Here is a 19,524-nt window from a genome sequence, read left to right as displayed (position 1 = left end):
GCCTTTGTAAGTTTCACTATCAGTCCAATTCCTGCTTAAATCACGGAGACTTGCACTGTTTCAGTACTGTAACTTCTGTTCACCATTTATTACACTTGTCTATATTGTAACTTCTGTTCACTGTTTGCCATATCGTAATTCAAACCCCATTTTAAAACACTTACTCCATTTTGTAAAAGCTTCCTCCAACCTTCATTTTTGCAAACCGTGCTGTAATCTTTTTAGTTTAGTTTAGATGTGTGAATGAGGTATGTATGAATGATGGAATCAACCTCCAGCCCCAGCCTGTCCTGATGAAATAAAGTTCAAACTCCACTGACTGAAGATGCAGACAAGAGCCCTAACAAAGTAAGAAGAGTCCACCCTAAAAAGAAAAGGTACAATAGAAGGAAGATCAAAGCCAGGTCCGAGGCTGAAAGTCACGTCTGCAATTGACGGGTGTTCAATCACCAAACTCAGAGGCAGCGTGACACAGCAAGACCTATAGACTCTGGATTCAAACTAAAGCTACAAAAAGGATGGGTAAGATGGGAGACTTTGGAGGGTAACATTCTGCTGCCATCATGGAAGGGCATCGGTGCAGGCCCAGCAGAGACCCAGTTCGTCCTTCTGCCCGGCTTTCCTGGCCAGTTAGCCGCCACAAGCTACGAACCCAAGCTGCAAAATCAAGCCACGAACTCAAGCTATATTCAGGATTGGTAACTATGCAGCAGCTGCAGAACGTCTGATGGATATGTGTGTGTGTGTGTGTGTGTGTATGTATAGGTATTAGGTATAATGTGTGTGTATAAGGATTAAAATATTAGTTATTGGTCATAAATCAAATTGTTATAATAAATGTGGCATTTTTGTCTTGCCCCCTGAAAAGATCCTGTGTAGTTTTGTCGGTATAACAACTGCCCACTTCCTCTTTTTCCACCCAGAATCCACTTGTTTTCCACATCAACAAGGATACTGAAGATTCTATTCACTGGGTGTCCACAGAGCTTTAGCCTGCTACTTGCAAAGGACAGAGCCCTTTGGGAAGTCTTTGTTTCCATTACTGAGCAAATGAAGGGGAAATCTGCCTCTTTGTAAAGACCCTTTAAACAGATTTTGTGCTACATCCTCCTTTGCTACAAGTTCATAGAGTCCTTTCCCCACAGGTATCAGGGCTGCTCAACCAGAGCACAGGCCACCTTGGTGGCTTCCCTGCAAGGAATTGCCCTCTTAGAAATCATCTGTAGAGCAGAAACATGAGACTAGACTTTATGTCCTTGATCAAGTCTCATCCATGGATTCCTCCTTTGGTTCAACAATCTTTTTATCTGTGGTGTAACATATTTCCTCAAACTGTCCTCCTCAATGAGTACTGCTTGGGAGTCACTGACAGTAAACACCCTTAGGGACAAGCACTGAAAAACAAAAGGAAAGGTTATTTACATTATAGTAACTGGAGTTCGAGGTGTGTGGTCCGTGTGGGTATTCATGACCTGCCCTCCATCCCCTCTGCATGAAGCCTCACTTTATTCACTGTAGTGAAGGAACTGGAGAGGTGGTCGGTGCCCTTTATGCCCTTGGTTCAGAGCACAAGGAGGTGTAGGGCACAGATGTGGACCAACTGCTACTGAAAAATCTTTTTGTTTCAGGCACATAGAGTGCATGTGCAACCACAGTGAATACCCATAAGGACCACACATCTCAAATAATACATTATGATAAGGTAATTCACTTCACTTTTTCCAACCCAGACTGATGTCTGTCACCAGCATACCTCAAAATGAAATAGAACCTCTCTTCAGTGGAAGCCATACTTATATCCCCTTCATTTTCAGTTTTACTTGAGATAAATTTTATTTTTCACTGCTGGAATTTAAAACAAAAGTGTAAGGATAGAGTGTAATATGTCTTTTCTGATATCCTGAAGATCTGAGGAATTTAAAAACTTAAGATAGTTAGTTTGTTTTATTACTTGTCAAATTATCTCACTTCTTAATAATAGCACTGTGTTTTGCATCCAACATTGTAGCAATTACAGTACACAGGAACTGCTGAGGTTTCCCAAACTACATGATACCATAGTTGAAGTAGTGACCAGTCTTCTGCGTAAGAGGCTACCAGTTATAAATGAAATGGTTCATAATTTGGTGGCCATTGAGTTAGCTTATATCAACACAAAACCCCCTGACTCTGCTGATGCCTGTGAGCTAATAAACAACAACATAGAGGAGCAAAGGCGTAACTGGTTAGCCTGAGAATTGCCGCCTTCTGTGCTGTGAGACAAGGCTGCTCTTGGGGTGGGAGATGTGACTCAAGAACTTGGAACAGGCAACTGGAGAGGAATGCTGAAACCCTCAAAAGCCAAAGAGCTATTAATGGAGGAAAAATCTAAACCAGTTACAGTTCTACTTGCCAGTCTTCAAACCTGTTGGATGTGCCTGTACCTGTTGCACGCAGACTCACTTCCTGTGAGCAATGAGACTGCAAAGTGATTGAACGACTTATCAAATCCTACTTCCTTATTGTCAGGAAGAACATTCAGGACAGTGTGCCAAAGGCAGTGATGCATTTTCTGGTGAATCATGTGAAAGACACTCTTCAGAGCGAGCTAGTTGGACAGCTGTACAAATCCTTGTTGTTAGATGACCTTCTGACAGAATCTGAGGACATGGCACAGCGCAGAAAGGAGGCAGCTGACAGGTTAAAGGCATTGCAGCAAGCCAGTCGGATTATTGCTGAGATTTGAGAGACGTATCTTTGGTGAAAGTTATCTCTACCCGCCACACTGTTTATATAGGTGGAGAATCCTGATGATTTGAAAATTTGCTACTCATTGTATACTTGGTAGAATTTTATTTATGAACTCTTATCTGTGTACTGCAACTATGTGTAAATTTGCTCATGTAAAGACAGTTGGTTTGGATTACAGACAGAAAAGTATGCTGTACTTTGCAAAACAAGTCATATTTAATCCACATAATAAATGGCTTTAAATGTTTCCTTACCAGTTATCTGGAGCAAATAAAACAGACCAAGTTTACTGTCCTGTGACAGTCTCATTGAAACTTAGGCAGAACCATTAAAGTTCCAGTGTCTGGCTTGCTAAACAGGTTGCCTGTGGGTTAAATGGACAGTATAGTCTTGTTGCATCATTTTAAGCTGCTTTTATAATACCATGAAGATGAGAAAGCACCAGGTATACTTTCATGAGTATACTGCATGCACCATGGCAAACAGAGATCTGAATTTGATAGCTGTCACAGTAAAAATGTCTTCTATATAAGTACATGGGCATCCATTTTTTTCAAAAGCAAGCAGCATTATAAAACAATTTTTTGAACTGGATAAATGAATTTCACTTTAGGTGAGTTAGCCTGGAACTTTAAAAAAACAAACAGGAGGACATACTAAAGAATTGGTGCAAACCAATGAATGTGCACCAGAGTTTGCATTTCACTGTTGGGGATGATAATCAAGTACAAGAACCCCTTCTCCCCTCTGGGACCAAACCTCTGGACCATCCACTAGCATAGAATTTAAAAATAAAATGAATTTCAAAACTGTTCTGGGATAATAAAAAATAAAAATAAACAAATTACTAATAATCACAACACTCTAGTCAAGTAGGCAAATAGTAGTATTCCCATTTTACAAACAGAGAAAGCTAGAGTCGTGACTTGCTCAAGGCCACAGAGTGATTCATTTTTAGAATGAATTTCAGAATGTTATAGTTCCTGAGTCTCAGTGTTAACACTCCGTCCATTAACCCGTTCTGTCTCTTCCATTTAACTTATATTTATTTTTGTTTTGTGGCCATTGTCATTTTTATGAAGAAGAGCCCTGTTCTGAGCAACAAAACCTCTGTAGGTTTCCAAAATTAACAAACATGTCTTCCGTAGTTAAGGTTTCTAAGTATGCTTTGTTGCAAAGAAGGGTGATTTCTTGAAAAGACTTTTGTTCTTAAAACTTCAACTGTCCATTAAATATTAAAGTTCTCTGAGAGTCTTGGTTCTCACTTTAGATTTAAAAGTTAGCTGCTGCTTCTGCAGTTCTTCTAAGGAGCTCCTGGAATAATGGGCGGAACACAGGCTGGGGCAATTAAAAAGACCCTAGGCATGGCTAGTTAAAACTAAATGGTAAACTAATCTGTCCTTGTAATGTTGGTTTTTTTTTCTTCCGTAGATGAGAAACCAAAACCAGATCCAGTATTAAAATCTCCTTCTCCAGTCCTCAGACCAGAGCCTAATGGGGAGAAAAAAGATCAAGCTGGCCAGACATCTGAGACTGCCTCAATGGAATCACCACCAGAACTTCCTCTTGCTGCATTGCCAGTCCCAGTTGTTGTTGTTGCTGCTACTGCTGCTGTTGCTGTTTCTAGTAAATCTGCATTCACAGCTAACTCAGAGGAGAGATGTGAACTGACTTCCCCAAAAGAGGAAACAATGACTATATCCAATGCTACACCCTGCACAGAAGAATCAGACTTTTCACCAACAGAAGAGGCTGATGCTGATACGTGCAAGGAGCCTAGTACTGTAGCAACTAGTGATAGTCCAGTGACTGCTAGTACTAATCTAATTAATGAAATTAATGAAAAAGTAACTGCTACAGACGACATAGCAGAAATAGTTCAACAGGAAGTTGCACCATTGACTGTTGAATTGGAGATTTTGGAAGGCCTTCCTGCCGAAGTGGAAAGTGTAGCATCTTCCATTGCTCTTTCCACCTCTCCCTCTCCTCCTCTTACTCCTCCTATTCCTGTCTCTGCTGCTGTTACCACTACAACACCTCCTTCCCCTCCTCCTCTTCCTTCTCCTCCAATTTCCCTCCCTGCTGTTCAGGGAGATTTACATGGAGAGGAGAGCAGAACTACCCTTAATGAAGTTGTGAAAGATACTCAAAAGAAAGAAGAGGTGGAAGCAGATGGGCAACCAGAGGAGAATGCAGAGTCTCAGAATTTAATCCCCAGGAAGAACCCTGTACCACGTAAGTTCTTGACATTATGGTCCAGCATGCATTAAACTTGAGGACAGAGGGAAAGGGGGGTTTAATCAGAGAAATCTAATCCTTAATTAATAAGCACATCCAGGAAAACTAATGAGGTTATTACTGTTTGTTATACTATGTAACTCTGATCTTCATATAAGTGATAGGTTATTAGATGTTCCATAAGAATGTGTTATTTATTAAATATATCCTAGGATTTGTTCTCTTCATATCAGCTACTGGTTTATATTGTTTCAATGGGGGCAGGGGACAGAACTGCACCCCATGTGTGTCCAGCCAGGAAACCTGAAACCACTCTCCTTCATCAGCTGGTTGGCTGAACATCCAGCTCCTTTTGATTTGTCATCCTGCACCAAAACCAACTGTAATATTCATCCGTCCTTGAATTCTTGAGAGTGAACCTTTTGAGGAAGTTATTTCGTAGCTTTGCATTTTGGACAACGATGTCAAAAAAATGATGTTTCTGAAAGTGATAAATGAGTTGGACACTTATGTGCTTTAGATGGCTGAAACGCCAAGTGTAACATATTAGATCTACCCATCCTAACGTAATTAACAGTGCATCCATTTCCACTGCAAAAGTAATGTTACAATACACCCTGTCACGTAAGCAAAATGATCTTCCCTGCTCAAGAGACTTTATTGTTATACCATATTTCAATATTCCTGTATGTTAAAAAAACAAACCCAAACTATACATAGTAGTCCAGGAAGCTTGAAAATTGTTTATGTATGATTTAGAATCCAGAAATTAGATGCAAACCTCTGTAATTACTTCTACAGCCTGCATTTTTGTCCCAGAATTGTTAACTACATCTGGTTTAAACTTTCCTATAAGAACTTTGTGGTTCTAACTTTAAAGTTGCATCTGAAGAAGTGAGGTTTTTTACCCATGAAAACTTAGGCCCAAATAAATCTGTTAGTCTTTAAGGTACCACTGGACTCCTTGTTGTTTTTGTGATACAGACTAACACAGCTACCCCCTGATATTTAAATGGATTAGTTCACTCAGTTTTTTTATTTGCTGCATTTGCTTCATTTTATGTGGAAGGTTATTGTATCTGAAAGGGTGAAAAAGTCATGAATCAGTGGATGATTTGTATTTAGCTATTCTAAAGTAATGTTGAGTATAATATGATGCATAGGTTTGTTTAATAGTTAACAGGACCAAATGTCGCTAAAGCACTTAAGTGTGTGATTTCCATTAATCAGCAGTGCTTACTGCAAGGTTTGTATGTGTGTTTTGAAGGGAGGGGAGGTGTTAATTGTGTAAAATATTCTTTACATGAAACTGAAAAAGTTTGTTCATTTTTTGTTATTGAAGGACAAGAGGAAATGAGAAAAATTTAAAGATTTTTCTGATATTACACATTATTTTTCCCAAATCATAATTATTTTAAAGTCTGCTAGCCTGAAACCTATAGGGCCAGATTCTGCCGTTGGATGATCAACTATGGCTCCCATTAGACTATAGTGAAGTATCCATGGGCAAAATTGTACCTGTAATTTCATTACACTTACAGTAGTTACCTTTGACTTCTAGACCTCTCCTCCTGCATTGGTCCTACTGCTACTTTCAGAAGAGTTTCAGTTACAGATAGACCACTTCAGCTTTCAAGTTTTAGGCATCAGAACAGGGGTAGTCAATAGATGGGCCATGGGCCAAATCCAGACTGCCAGAGACTTTAGAAGAGACCTGAAATCTTTTATTTACTTCTTGTTGTTGTTGTTTTAATATTATTTTCTCTGGAATCAGCACCTTGACTGTACCTTGACCAAGAAATGTGGACCATGACAAAAAACAATTGACTATCCCTGCATCAGAAGTTCCTAAGGGGTTCTAAAACCTGTTATATACAGAGACAAAGTGAACTTGAACAGGAAAAAATTGTTATGATTTTCTCTCTATTTATATTTTACCCTTTCACAAATGCATCTATAAATGTGTAATGGCATTACTTAATTACATCTACTGTATTATTTTCTGATACTAAATTACTTCTGTGAAAAGCTGTGAGATGATGGAAAATGATGCCATATTCTTGTAAATAATTTGCATGCTGGATCTAAACAGGCTCTTCACCATCTGTATAACATCAGATATTTTTCAGTTAATAATTTTCTTCTGCCTTCTGTTTTAAATTTTTCATTGCTCTTGCAATAACAGTCTTCTCTCAGTCTAAGCCACTTCATAACACACATTTAATTTCTTCATTGGGTCAGTAGTGGAATAGGACTACTTGTGTAAGTAACAATTTATATGATAAGCTCCTAAATTATAGGATTGTAGTTTGCTTTTAGATGTATCACAGTTTAAACTCTAAATTTTTATATACAACATTTTGGTTTTTTATTATGAAGATTTTAATTTTAATGCTTTAATTTCATTATTGGTAAATAGCCCAACACAGTCTCTGAAAAAATGTTTTTAGGAATATGGAAAAAAGTGTTTCTCAGGTTTGTGTAACCTTTCTTGAAGTTCTGATTCTTTTTGAAGTGCTGGTCCTTATATGAATTCCAGATGCTGGTGTGTATGCGCACCATGCGCCAGAGCCGGAACTGTTCGTCGTAGTGTCTGTTGACCCCCTCCCCACGCACATCATGCATCGGCACGTGGTGCATCCATGGCTTTAATATTCTGCACGGGATGACGCTGCTCCAGTTCCCTCTGGAATGTGGCCACAGTTGGAACCCCTTGTTCCTATGTGCTCTTAGTCACCTAAGAGTATTCTGTTCAACCCTTTGTAACTATATATAGTTCCCATTTTCCTCCTCTTTAGATAGTTAGTTGTATGTTCTTAGTATATAGTTAGATTATTTTATTGGTCTTTTTCCTTTGGGGATTTCTTCACCCTTCCCGGCCCAGTCCCATTAAGCCAGCTTCAAAAACTGCACCTTGTGCCCTCGCTCCTTCTCAGTGAGCGACAAGTGCACCTGTTGCCTCTACTGCCTAGGTGAAGCCCACATAGTTTCCTACTGCTCCATTTGCCACTCATTTCCATCATGCCACTGAGCAGCTCATGAATGTCATCTCCGTAACTTTTTAATGGAGGAGGCAATGTCCCCACGTGCTCAACAAGACCTGGCTCCAACGGAACCACCAGAGTGACGCCCATCACCACAGTTAAGTGCCTCACCGGGTTCCTCATATGCAGCACTGCCGCACCCACTAAAACCCCACCATGTGCACAAGAAGCACAGGCACAAGGGTGGCTCCCTGACTGCGACCGCCTCAAAACGACGCATTTTCTCCACGAACCGGGATTGGTCGGGTGAGAAGTTGCATGCTGCATCGAAGGTCTGGCTTCAACTTCGGGCCCGAAGAGAGTGCACACGGAACACTGCTTCAAATTTACCATCGGCCCCATCTGTTCTGGCAGCGGCACCTTCTACCTTGATCCTGGCACCGTCAACTCCGTTAGGACCCTCGGGCTTGATGCACCCAGTTCCATGCACTCCAGGCTGTTTTTTGCCTCTCACACAGTCAGTGGAACTTATACTACCCTTCGCAGGTACTCTGCTATGCTCCAGACTCCCCTCTCTAATCGATGAACCCCTTGTCCTCCATCATTCTACACTGGCTCTGGGACAGACAAGCCCCTCTTGCTCTTCAACCGTTCTCCTTCACCACGCCTGGCAGCATCAGTCTCACCAGTGCTGACAGCTCCTCCCTTTCCAGCCTGATCTACCAACTCGGACATGGCCCTTTCTCTGGCCTGATCTTACAGTCCTGATCCTCGGCACCCTCCAGACTACAGTGCTGTGTCTGACTCCTGGTCCCGATATCCACAGGCACTGCCAGTGCATGGCAACACGTACTCCTGACCTAACTGGCCCTCATGGGACCCCTAGCATCATCGTGGTACACATTGCCCACACCGCGCATCTCTTTCCCATACAGCCATCATCCAGGATGAACACTTGGATGTTCCTGCTCCATTGGCACTGCCATCCTGACCGCACCTCCAGAACCACCCATCTCTACGGGCACTTGGTCACCAGATGATGCCCTTATTCCTCAATCCCTCTCACATCCAGATGACCACACGCAATATCAGTCCCTGCTCCATTGCATGGCTACTGCCCTCATCATTCCGGTGGAAGATGTTCGAGACCCTCAGGACCAATTCCTGGACATCATTCAACTTCCCAGTCCCTCTCATACAGCTTTCTCCATCCACACCTTCATAGTGCAAGGCAGTGCCATACTGCAGGCAGTGTGGCATATGCTTGCCTACTGCTCCCCTACACCAAAGTGGGCGGAATGTCAATACTTGGTTCCTTCTAAGGGCACAGACTTTCTGTGCTAATTGGGTGTAAAATGCTGGCAAACTAGAATGGTAATTTTTTATATCTACTTTGTAAGATATAAATCACTTTAAAAGATGCAAGGCAATGGAGGATGATGTCCATGCTCCACATTCCACTTTAACTCTACTTTCTGTTGCAGTGGAACATCTCACTTCATCCAGTATAATTATGTAGTTACTTATTTGCATTCTGACATTTCTCTTTGTGAATGAGGAGTGGAAGAACATAAGATGCTATGTCATAGAAACCAGCCCATCATATATTTGTTTGTTTTCTCCAGTGGTTTTCTGGACCCTGAATGATAGTTGTGCAACAGATAGCCTTGGTGCATGGGGTATTTAAATTACTGTTAAACCAGATGTACAATATTATCATGAAAATTTACCAGCCCAGATACAAACATTACTCCCATAATAATGAAAAAATAATGCTACTTTACTCATTAAAAAAACAAACAAACAAAATCTCTCTCTCCAGGCAAATGGGTGAGTAATTTACATTTAATGTCATTAATGTAACAATAACTATAATAGATTGCATATTGCAACTTTGTAGTATGCCAGTGTGCAGCGTATACTGTGCTAAAAGTTGTGTGTATATGTTTGAATGTATAATGTTTGTACAAAAATGCAATCACATGTACCGCTTGCCTGATGTGGAGATATCCATACAAATAATTCAATTCACCATGGGCTTTTGGCCACCTCACCTTCACTCTACCTAATAATCAAACACCTCTAGGACTATTTCTAACATTTCAAATCTCTGAGGATCTTCACAAATGAATTGTTTTTAAAAATTGCATGTTTTCTTCTGTCCCTCTTCCCCAACATGTGGAATTTCTTCTTTCTATACTAAAGAACAGAATTATCAGACACATAGATGAACATGATTTGTTGAGGCATAGTCAACGTGTTTTTTGTAAAGGGAAATCATGTCTCACTAATCTTTTAGAATTCTTTGAGGATGTCAGCAAATATGTGGACAAGGGTGATCCTGTGGATATAGTGTGCTTGTATTTTCAGAAACACTTTGACAAGGTCCCTCACCAAAGGCTTCTAGGCACAGTAAGCTGTCATGGGATAAGAGGGAAGGTCCTCTCATGGATCAGTATTTGGTTAAAAGATAGGAAGCAAAGGGTAGAAATAAGTTGTTAGTTTTCAGAATGGACAGAGGTAAATAGTGATAGCCCCTTAGGGGTCTGTACTGCATCCAGTACTGTTCAACATATTCATAAATGATCTGGAAAAAGGGTGGTTCTTCGAGTGCTTGCCCTTGTCAATTCCATTCTATGTGTGCCTGTGCCCATACTTTTGTAGATTTTTGCCTTAGCGGTATCCATAGGACCAGCTGTGGCGCCCCCGTTAGTGGCAACATGGAAGCTTGGTGCTCTCTCTAGATGGCATGGGATGCAGCGGACTCAGTGGCTAGGATGGTTGCGGCAACAGTGGTCATGAGGTGCAGCTCCTGGCTTCGCACCACTGGTCTGTCCCAAGAGATACAGACCTCTATCCAGGACCTTCCATTTGATGGGAATGGTCTCTTTTTGGAGCAAACTGATGCAAGGCTGCATGGATTGAAGGACACTAGGGTCACCCTTCACTTGCTGGGCACGTATATGCCACAGTCTGCACGGAACTAGTTCGGCTGCCCCTGCCGCCAAGACTGTGGCAGCCTCATCAAGAGTCTGCAAGGAGAAGGGATAGAGCAACAAGCTTTAGTTGTTGCCATCCTTCCTCCTCCCACTCGCCCTCGCTGTCCAGCCAAGCATCCCAGGGGCCAGGAGCGCTCATTCTGAAGGTGCACTTGAGAGCAACTCCCAGTCAGTTCCCCAGATCCATCTTGTTCTTGCCTCGACTGTCTTCATCCCTATTGTTCAGCCTGGTTGTGGGTCACTCGAACCACTGGGTGCTGAACATAGTATCTCAGGGCTATACTTTGCTATATTTTCACCCCCCCTTCCAGCTCCCCTCTTCTGGGACCCTTCTCACAAGCAGCTACTCATCCAAGAGGTTGAGAACCTCCTGTACCTGGGGGCGATGGAGGAGTTCCCTCGGGACCTGAAGGGAAAAGGGTTCTATTTCCACTACTTCCTAATCCCAAAAGCAAAAGGGAACCTCAGACCCATTCTGGACCTGCGTCATCTCAACAAGGTCCCTCAAAAAGTTGCAGTTCCGCATGGTCTCCCTGGCCTCCATCATCCCCTCTCTGGATCCAGGATACTGGTACACCACCCTCCACTTGAAGGATCCTTGTTTCCATATTCCAAGGTCATAGATATTTCCTCCATTTCATAGTGGACAGATGCCATTTGCAATTCACGACGCTGCCCTTTGGCCTCTCATCGGCCCCGAGGGTGTTCACAAAATGTGTGGCACCAGTAGCTGCTTACCTGAGACGTCGAGGGGTCCAGGTCTTCCCATATCTCGACAACTGGTTCATCAAAGGCAGGTCTCTGGAGCAAGTGCAGAGACGCCTCAGTCTGATGCGTTCCACATGCTATGACCTGGGCTTGTTAATAAATGAGAAAAAATCCATTTTAATGCCTGTCCAGCAAATAGAGTTCATTGAGGCGGTTCTCAACTCCACTCAAGCCTGAGTCTTCCTTCCAGAAGTGCATTTTCAGGCCATATCAACCGTGATCTCCCATGTTAAAACAACCAGCTCACCACAGCTCACACCTGCCTGCGGCTGTTGGGCCACATGGCCGTGTGTACATTTGTGATCAGCTATGCTTGGCTCCATCTCGGGCATCTGCAAGTGTGGCAAGCAGTCTACATCGCCAACATGCATGACCTAGACAGGGTAGTCAGGTGTCGGGTCATCCCTGGATTGGTGGTTAGACCCTGGATCAGAGCTGGAGGGAGTCCCCTTCATAACCCCATCCCCATCGTTGACCCTGGTCTCTGATGCTTCGGACCTGGGCAAACTGAACACCCAGGGCCACTGGTTGCAGGATGATCCGGCCCTCCACATCAATGTCAGGGAGCTCAGAGCAGTTCGCCTAGCCTGCCAGGCTTCCTTGCCCCACCTGAGGGGCAGATGTGGTGCAGATCCTGATGGACAATATCACCATGATATATTACATCTACAAGCAGGGCAGTGCCAGGTCTTCGGCCCATTGTCAAGAAGCTCTCCACCATTGTGTGTGGCATGCCATTCCTCTGATAGCCACTCACCTGCCTAGAACCAGGAAAATCTTGGCAGACCGTCTCAACAGGACTTTCTCGTCTTGCCACAAGTGGTCACTCCATCTGGAGGTGGTCAGCATAATCTTCTAGGGGTGGGGAACTCCCTAGGTGGACCTGCTCACGTACAGGCAGAACAGAAAATGCCATGTGTTTTGTTTGACACCCTGTCAGACGCCTTTCTCATTCCTTGGTCGGGAGTGCTGATGTATGCCTTTCCACCAATGCGGTTGATTCACAGGGTGATTCAGGCAGCGGCACAGACAGCTGCAGCGGCACAGGAGCCAGCAAACAGAGCTGCTAACAGGGGAGTTTCAGTGGGAGTTCTGTTGGAGGAGCAGGTTTTTGTAGTTTGTGGATTGTATTGTGGAGTTTGTGTGTGAGTGAGTGTGTGTGCAGGCTGCTAGGGGCCGTGTGCTGGGAGCGAGGCTGAGCCCTGAGTTGGGGGCGGGGCTTACCTGATTAGGGGTCCTATATAAGTAGCCAGGCACTCAGGCAGCGGCACAGACAGCTGCAGCGGCACAGGAGCCAGCAAACAGAGCTGCTAACAGGGGAGTTTCAGTGGGAGTTTCCAGGGGGAGGTTGCAGGGGAGACTAAGGCAGAGAAACCAACAAGCCAGATAAGGGAAGGGGCAGGGGTCTGCCAGCAGCCCAGTGCTTGTTGGGGGCCTGTGGTGCGGTGTGTGGCGTGGACTGCCAGGCACAGAGTTGGAAGGCCATGACTGAGACAGAGGCAGCAGTGAGAGACACACTGAGGATGACCGGATGTGGAAGCTGTGGCATGTACATGGTCCTGGAGGGGGCACCTGAAAGGAGTTTTGTCTGCATGAAGTGCCGCCTGATAGAGCTGCTGGAAGAAAAGATAAGAGGACTGGAGATGCAGGTGGAAACTCTGGCTGAGTTTAGAAGGGGGTTTGAGCAGATGATGGAACACAGACATGATGAGGCACAGGGGATAAGCTCAGACGAGCAGATGGAAGCAGGACCAAAGAATTCTGAGGAGCTGCTGGGTGAGGAAAGTGGACGGTGGAAGCATGTGACTAGGAGAACCAGGCAGAGGAAAAGACGGGCCAGCGACGGAGAAATAGAACTCAGGAACAGGTTTGCTGAGTTGGAAAATGAAGATGGAGCACAGCAGGTGCTCGCTGAAGGAGAGAGGGCAAGGAAAAAGAGACGAGCAGCTAGTCCTGCAGAAGGAGGGGAGGAGTCAATGGAGGCAACACCAAGTATGAGCCCCAGGAGGATTGCAAGGGCGAATACGAATCGAGAGGACTTGCGGCCAGCTGGTGCAGGGGATAGACCGGAGAATCACACTGTCACCAGGAAAAGGCAAGTCTACGTGATTGGAGACTCCTTACTGAGAAGAATAGACAGGCCTGTAACTAGAGCTGATCGGGAGAACAGAAGGGTGTGCTGTCTGCCGGGGGCTAAGGTACAGGATGTGGACCTGAGGCTGAAAAGGATCCTAGCGGGAGCGGGAAAGAATCCGTTGATTGTCCTTCATGTGGGAACGAATGATACGGCTAGTCACTCGCTGGACTGTATCAAGGAGGACTATGTCAGACTGGGGAAGACGCTCAAGGAAATCGAGGCTCAGGTGATCTTCAGTGGGATTCTGCCGGTTCCTAGAGCGGGGCGACGAAGGAGCGACAAGATTATGATGATTAACAGATGGCTCAGGCAGTGGTGCTATAAGGAGGGCTTTGGGATGTACGGTCATTGGGACGCATTTACGGACAGACGACTGTTCGCTCGGGATGGACTTCATCTAAGCAAGGAGGGAAATAGACTTCTAGGATGGAGGCTCGCCGACCTCATTAAGAGAGCTTTAAACTAGGAAGTTGGGGGAGATGGTTGGGAGATGTTCAGGAGATCTCCACGCCGGAATTTAACCTGGAGAGGGAAGTAAACGAAGTGAGAGGGGATACCCTTGTGGACCGAAGAATTGACCCCAGGAGGAAAAGCGGAGTTGAAACTAGCCTAACGGGTGATGCTGGTGGTAGAAAGTCTGTGCACAACGGGGGAAAGAATGTCACTGACGACAAACGTCAAAAATTAAAATGTCTGTACACTAATGCGAGGAGCCTAGGGAACAAGATGGAGGAACTGGAGCTACTGGTGCAGGAAGTGAAACCGGATATTATAGGGATAACAGAAACCTGGTGGAATAGTACTCATGACTGGAGTACGGGTATTGAAGGCTATGTGCTGTTTAGAAAAGACAGGAAGAAAGGCAAAGGTGGTGGAGTAGCCTTGTACATCAATGATGGGGTGAACTGTAATGAAATAAGAAGTGATGGAATAGATAAGACGGAGTCTGTCTGGGTAAAAATCACGCTGGGTAAAAAAGCTACTAGAGCTTCCCCTGAGATAGTGCTTGGGGTGTGCTACAGACCGCCGGGATCTGATTTGGATATGGATAGAGACCTCTTTAATGTCTTTAATGAAGTAAACACAAAGGGGAAATGTGTGATTATGGGAGACTTCAACTTCCCGGATATAGACTGGAGGACGAGTGCTTGCAAGAATAATAGGGGTCAGATTTTTCTGGATGTGATAGCGGATGGATTTCTTCATCAAGTAGTTGGAGTACCTACGAGAGGGGATGCCATTTTAGATTTGGTTTTGGTGAGTAGTGAGGACCTCGTAGAAGAAATGGTGGTAGGGGACAACCTTGGTTCGAGTGATCATGAGCTGATTCAATTCAAATTAGATGGAAGGATAAACAAACGTAGATCTGGGATTAGGGTTTTCGACTTCTCGAGGGCTAATTTTAAAGAGTTAAGGAAATTAGTTAGGGAAGTGGATTGGACGGAGGAACTTGTGGATTTAAATGCGGAGGAGGCCTGGAATTACTTTAAGTCGCAGCTGCGGAAACTGTCGGAAGCCTGCATCCCAAGAAAGGGGAAAAAAACCATGGGCAGGAGTTGTAGGCCAAGCTGGATGAGCAAGCAACTCAGAGAGGGGATTAGGAAAAAGCAGAAAGCTTACAGGGAGTGGAAGAAAGGCGGGATTAGCAAGGGAAGCTACCTTAGTGAGGTCAGAACGTGTAGGGATAAAGTGAGGAAGGCTAAAAGCCGCGTAGAACTGGACCTTGCAAAGGGAATCAAAACCAATAGTAAAAGGTTCTACAGCCACATAAATAAGAAGAAAACAAAGAAAGAAGAAGTGGGGCCGCTATACACTGAGGATGGAACGGAGGTTAAGGATAACCTAGGCATGGCCCAATATCTAAATAAGTACTTTGCCTCGGTCTTTAATAAGACTAGTGAGGAGTTTAGGGATGATGGAGGGATGATAAACGGGAATGTGGATATGGAGGTGGATATTACCGCATCTGAGGTAGAGGCCAAACTTGAACAGCTTAATGGGACAAAATCGGAGGGCCCGGACAATCTCCATCCGAGGATATTAAAGGAACTGGCGCGTGAAATTGCGAGCCCGTTAGCGAGAATTTTTAAGCAATCGGTAAACTCGGGGGTTGTACCGTACGACTGGAGAATTGCTAACGTAGTTCCTATTTTTAAGAAAGGGAATAAAAGTGATCCGGGTAATTATAGGCCTGTTAGCTTGACGTCTGTAGTGTGTAAGGTCTTGGAAAAAATTTTAAGGGAGAAAGTAGTTAAGGACATTGAGGTCAATGGTAATTGGGATGAGTTGCAACATGGATTTACTAAAGGTAGATCGTGCCAAACCAACCTGATCTCCTTCTTTGAGAAGGTGACGGATTACTTAGACAAAGGAAATGCGGTAGATCTAATTTACCTCGATTTCAGTAAGGCGTTTGACACGGTTCCGCATGGGGAACTGTTAGTTAAATTGGAAAAGATGGGGATGAATGTGAAAGTTGTAAGGTGGATAAGGAACTGGTTAAAGGGGAGACTCCAGCGGGTCGTACTGAAGGGTGAACTGTCAGGCTGGAAGGAGGTTACTAGCGGAGTCCCTCAAGGATCGGTTTTGGGACCGATCTTATTTAACCTATTTATTACTGACCTTGGCACAAAGAGCGGGAATGTGTTAATAAAGTTTGCGGATGACACGAAGCTGGGGGGTATTGCTAACACGGAGAAGGACCGGGATACTATTCAGGAAGATCTGGACCACCTTGTAAACTGGAGTAATAGTAATAGGATGAAATATAATAGTGAAAAGTGCAAGGTCATGCACTTAGGGATTAATAATAAGAATTTTAGATATACGTTGGGGACGCATCAGTTGGAAGCGACGGAGGAGGAGAAGGACCTTGGGGTATTGGTTGATAGCAGGATGACTATGAGCCGCCAATGTGATATGGCTGTTAAAAAAGCAAATGCGGTTTTAGGATGCATCAGGCGAGGTATTTCCAGCAAGGAGAAGGAGGTGTTAGTGCCGTTATATACGGCGCTGGTGAGACCCCACCTGGAATATTGTGTGCAGTTCTGGTGTCCCATGTTTAAGAAGGATGAATTCAAACTGGAACAGGTTCAGAGACGGGCTACTAGGATGATCCGAGGAATGGAAAACCTGCCTTATGAAAGGAGACTCAAAGAGCTTGGCTTGTTTAGCCTGGCCAAAAGAAGGCTCCGGGGGGATATGCTTGCTCTATATAAATATATCAGGGGGATTAACGTTAGGGAGGGAGAGGAATTATTTAAGTTTAGTACTAATGTAGGCACAAGGATGAATGGGTACAAACTGGATATTAGGAAGTTTAGACTTGAAATTAGACGAAGGTTTCTAACCATTAGGGGAGTGAAGTTCTGGAACAGCCTTCCGAGGGAAGTAGTGGGGGCAAAAGACTTATCTGGCTTTAAGACTAAGCTTGATAAGTATATGGAGGGGATGTTATGATGGGATAGTTTAATTTGGGCAATTGATCTTGGATTATCGGCAGATAAGTCTGCTCAATGGTCTGTGAGGGGATGTTGGATGGGATGGGAACTGAGTTACTGCAGAGAATTCTTTCTTGGGTGCTGGCTGGTGAGTCTTGCCCACATGCTCAGGGTTTAGCTGATCGCCATATTTGGGGTCGGGAAGGAATTTTCCTCCAGGGCGGATTGGCAGAGGCCCTGGAGGTTTTTCGCCTTCCTCTGCAGCGTGGGGCATGGGTCGCTTGCTGGTGGATTCTCTGCAGCTTGAGGTCTTCAAATCACAATTTTGAGGATTTCAATAACTCAGTCATGGGTTAGGGGTTGTTATAAATGTGTATGGGTAGGGTTTTGTGGCCTGCCTTGTGCAGGAGGTCAGACTAGATGATCATATTGGTCCCTTCTGACCTATGAGTCTATGAGTCTAAGATCAAGCAAGACAGGTTGAGAATTATCCTAGTAGCCCCACGTGGCCTTGCCAGCTCTTTTTAGGCACATTACTGAGCATTTTGGTAGCAGTCCCACTGCAGCTGCCCCTCTGGCCGGATCTGCTGTCCCAGAACTATGGCAGCCTTTTGCACTCAAAACTGGCAGCGCTGCACTTGAGGCTTGGCTACTGCATGGCTAAGTGGGGCAAATGGGCATGCTTGGCCCATGTTCAGCAGGTCTTGCTGGGTAGCAGGAAACCCTTCACCAAAACGACTTACCTAGCCAAATGGAAAAAGTTCACGTATTGGGCCTCAGAACAGCGTATTCGGTCCAAGCAGTGCTGCAAACTGCAAGATTGTGAACTCTGAGTCCACCTCCGTTGATTTTGCTTGTGAGCTCAGTTCCCTCTAAGCTGTGTGGCCACACAGCTGCCTCTCCTCAAGCCCCACACCTGCTGCGGTGCCCCTCTCCCTGACCCAACACAACCCAGCATCGAACTTGATGTGACCGGGGAACAGGCACCCCAACCCAGCCCAGCACCAAATCTGCTGTGGCCGGGCAACAGGCACCCCCTCCCCTAGCCTGAACTTAGGCTGGCCTAGATCTGCCACGGCAGGGATAGGTGCCTCTCCCTGCCCCAGTCCAGATGCTGATGTGGGGAGAGAGAGCAGGGGTGAGTCATCTTCCCACCATAGCCCTGGGGACCTCCATTGCATCACCACCCCAGAGCCCGCACTCCCGGCCAGAGCCCTCACCGCAACCCTGAGCCCCTCATCCCCAGCTCCAGCCCAGAGGCTGCACTCCCAGCTGAAGCTCTCATCCCCCATGCACCCCAGCCCTGAGCCCCCTCCCAAACTCTGAAACCCTCAGCCCCACTCAGCCACACGAATTTTGTTATGTCCACCAATGTGGAGGTGATGTTCACACATCACCTCCACATTGGTGGACATAACAAAATTAATTCCGCACATGGGTGGGAAAAATTAAAGGGAACACCTACTGTGAGTCACCTAGAATGGCATCGACATGAACAAGCACTCAAAGAAGAAAAAGCTGTTACCTACCTGAAGTGGCAAAATTTGCAGATGATACTAAACTACTTAAGATACTTAAGTATAAAGCAGACTGCAAAGAGTTACAAAGGGATCCCACAAAACTGGATGCCTGGGCAACAAAATAGCAGGTGAAATTCAGTATTGACAAATGCAAAATAATGCACATTGGAAAACATAATCCCAACTACATATATATAGATAGATAATGATGGGGTCTAAATTAGCTGTTACCACTCAAGAAAGAGATCTTGCAGTCATTCTGAAAACAGCCACTCAATGTGCAGCAACAGTCAAAAAAGCTAACTAAATGTTGAGCTTATGCTCAAATAAATTTGTTAGTCTCTGAGGTGCCAGAGGTACTCCTTTTTTAACTAAATGTTGGTAATTATTAGGAAAGGAATAGGTAATAAGACAGAAAATATAATATTGCTTGTATAGAAATCCATGATATGTCCATATCTTGAATACTTCGTGCAGATGTGGTCACCCCATCTCAAAAAAGGTACATTGGAATTGGAACAGGTGCAGAAAAGTGCAAGAAAAACATTAGGGGTATAGGACAGCTTCTGTGCCAGGAGAGAGTAATAAAATTGGGATTTTTCTGCTTAGAAAAGAGATGACTAAGGGGGGATATGATACAGGTCTATAAATTCATGACTGGTGTGGAGAAAGTAGACAAGAAAGTGTTATTTTCTCCTTCTCATAACA

General features: G+C 44.6%; 1 protein-coding gene across 22 annotated transcripts in view; it reads left to right on the top strand.

Moving 5' to 3' along the window:
* Window positions 1-19,524, top strand: part of EIF4G3 (eukaryotic translation initiation factor 4 gamma 3) — a 499,287-nt gene that overhangs the window by 358,954 nt on the left and 120,809 nt on the right. For all 22 annotated transcript variants that reach the window (XR_012654775.1, XM_075060289.1, XM_075060273.1 and 19 more), the window contains one exon: window positions 4,162-4,965. Coding sequence is in view for 21 of the 22 variants with exons in the window: in XM_075060289.1 (XP_074916390.1) it covers window positions 4,162-4,965 (804 nt within the window). In the remaining variant the exon portion in view is untranslated. The remainder of the gene's footprint in view (window positions 1-4,161; window positions 4,966-19,524) is intronic.

Source organism: Chelonoidis abingdonii, chromosome 23 (genome assembly GCF_003597395.2).
Source record: "Chelonoidis abingdonii isolate Lonesome George chromosome 23, CheloAbing_2.0, whole genome shotgun sequence".
NCBI classification, from domain to species: Eukaryota; Metazoa; Chordata; order Testudines; family Testudinidae; genus Chelonoidis; species Chelonoidis abingdonii.
This window is presented reverse-complemented; position numbering and strand designations above follow the sequence as displayed.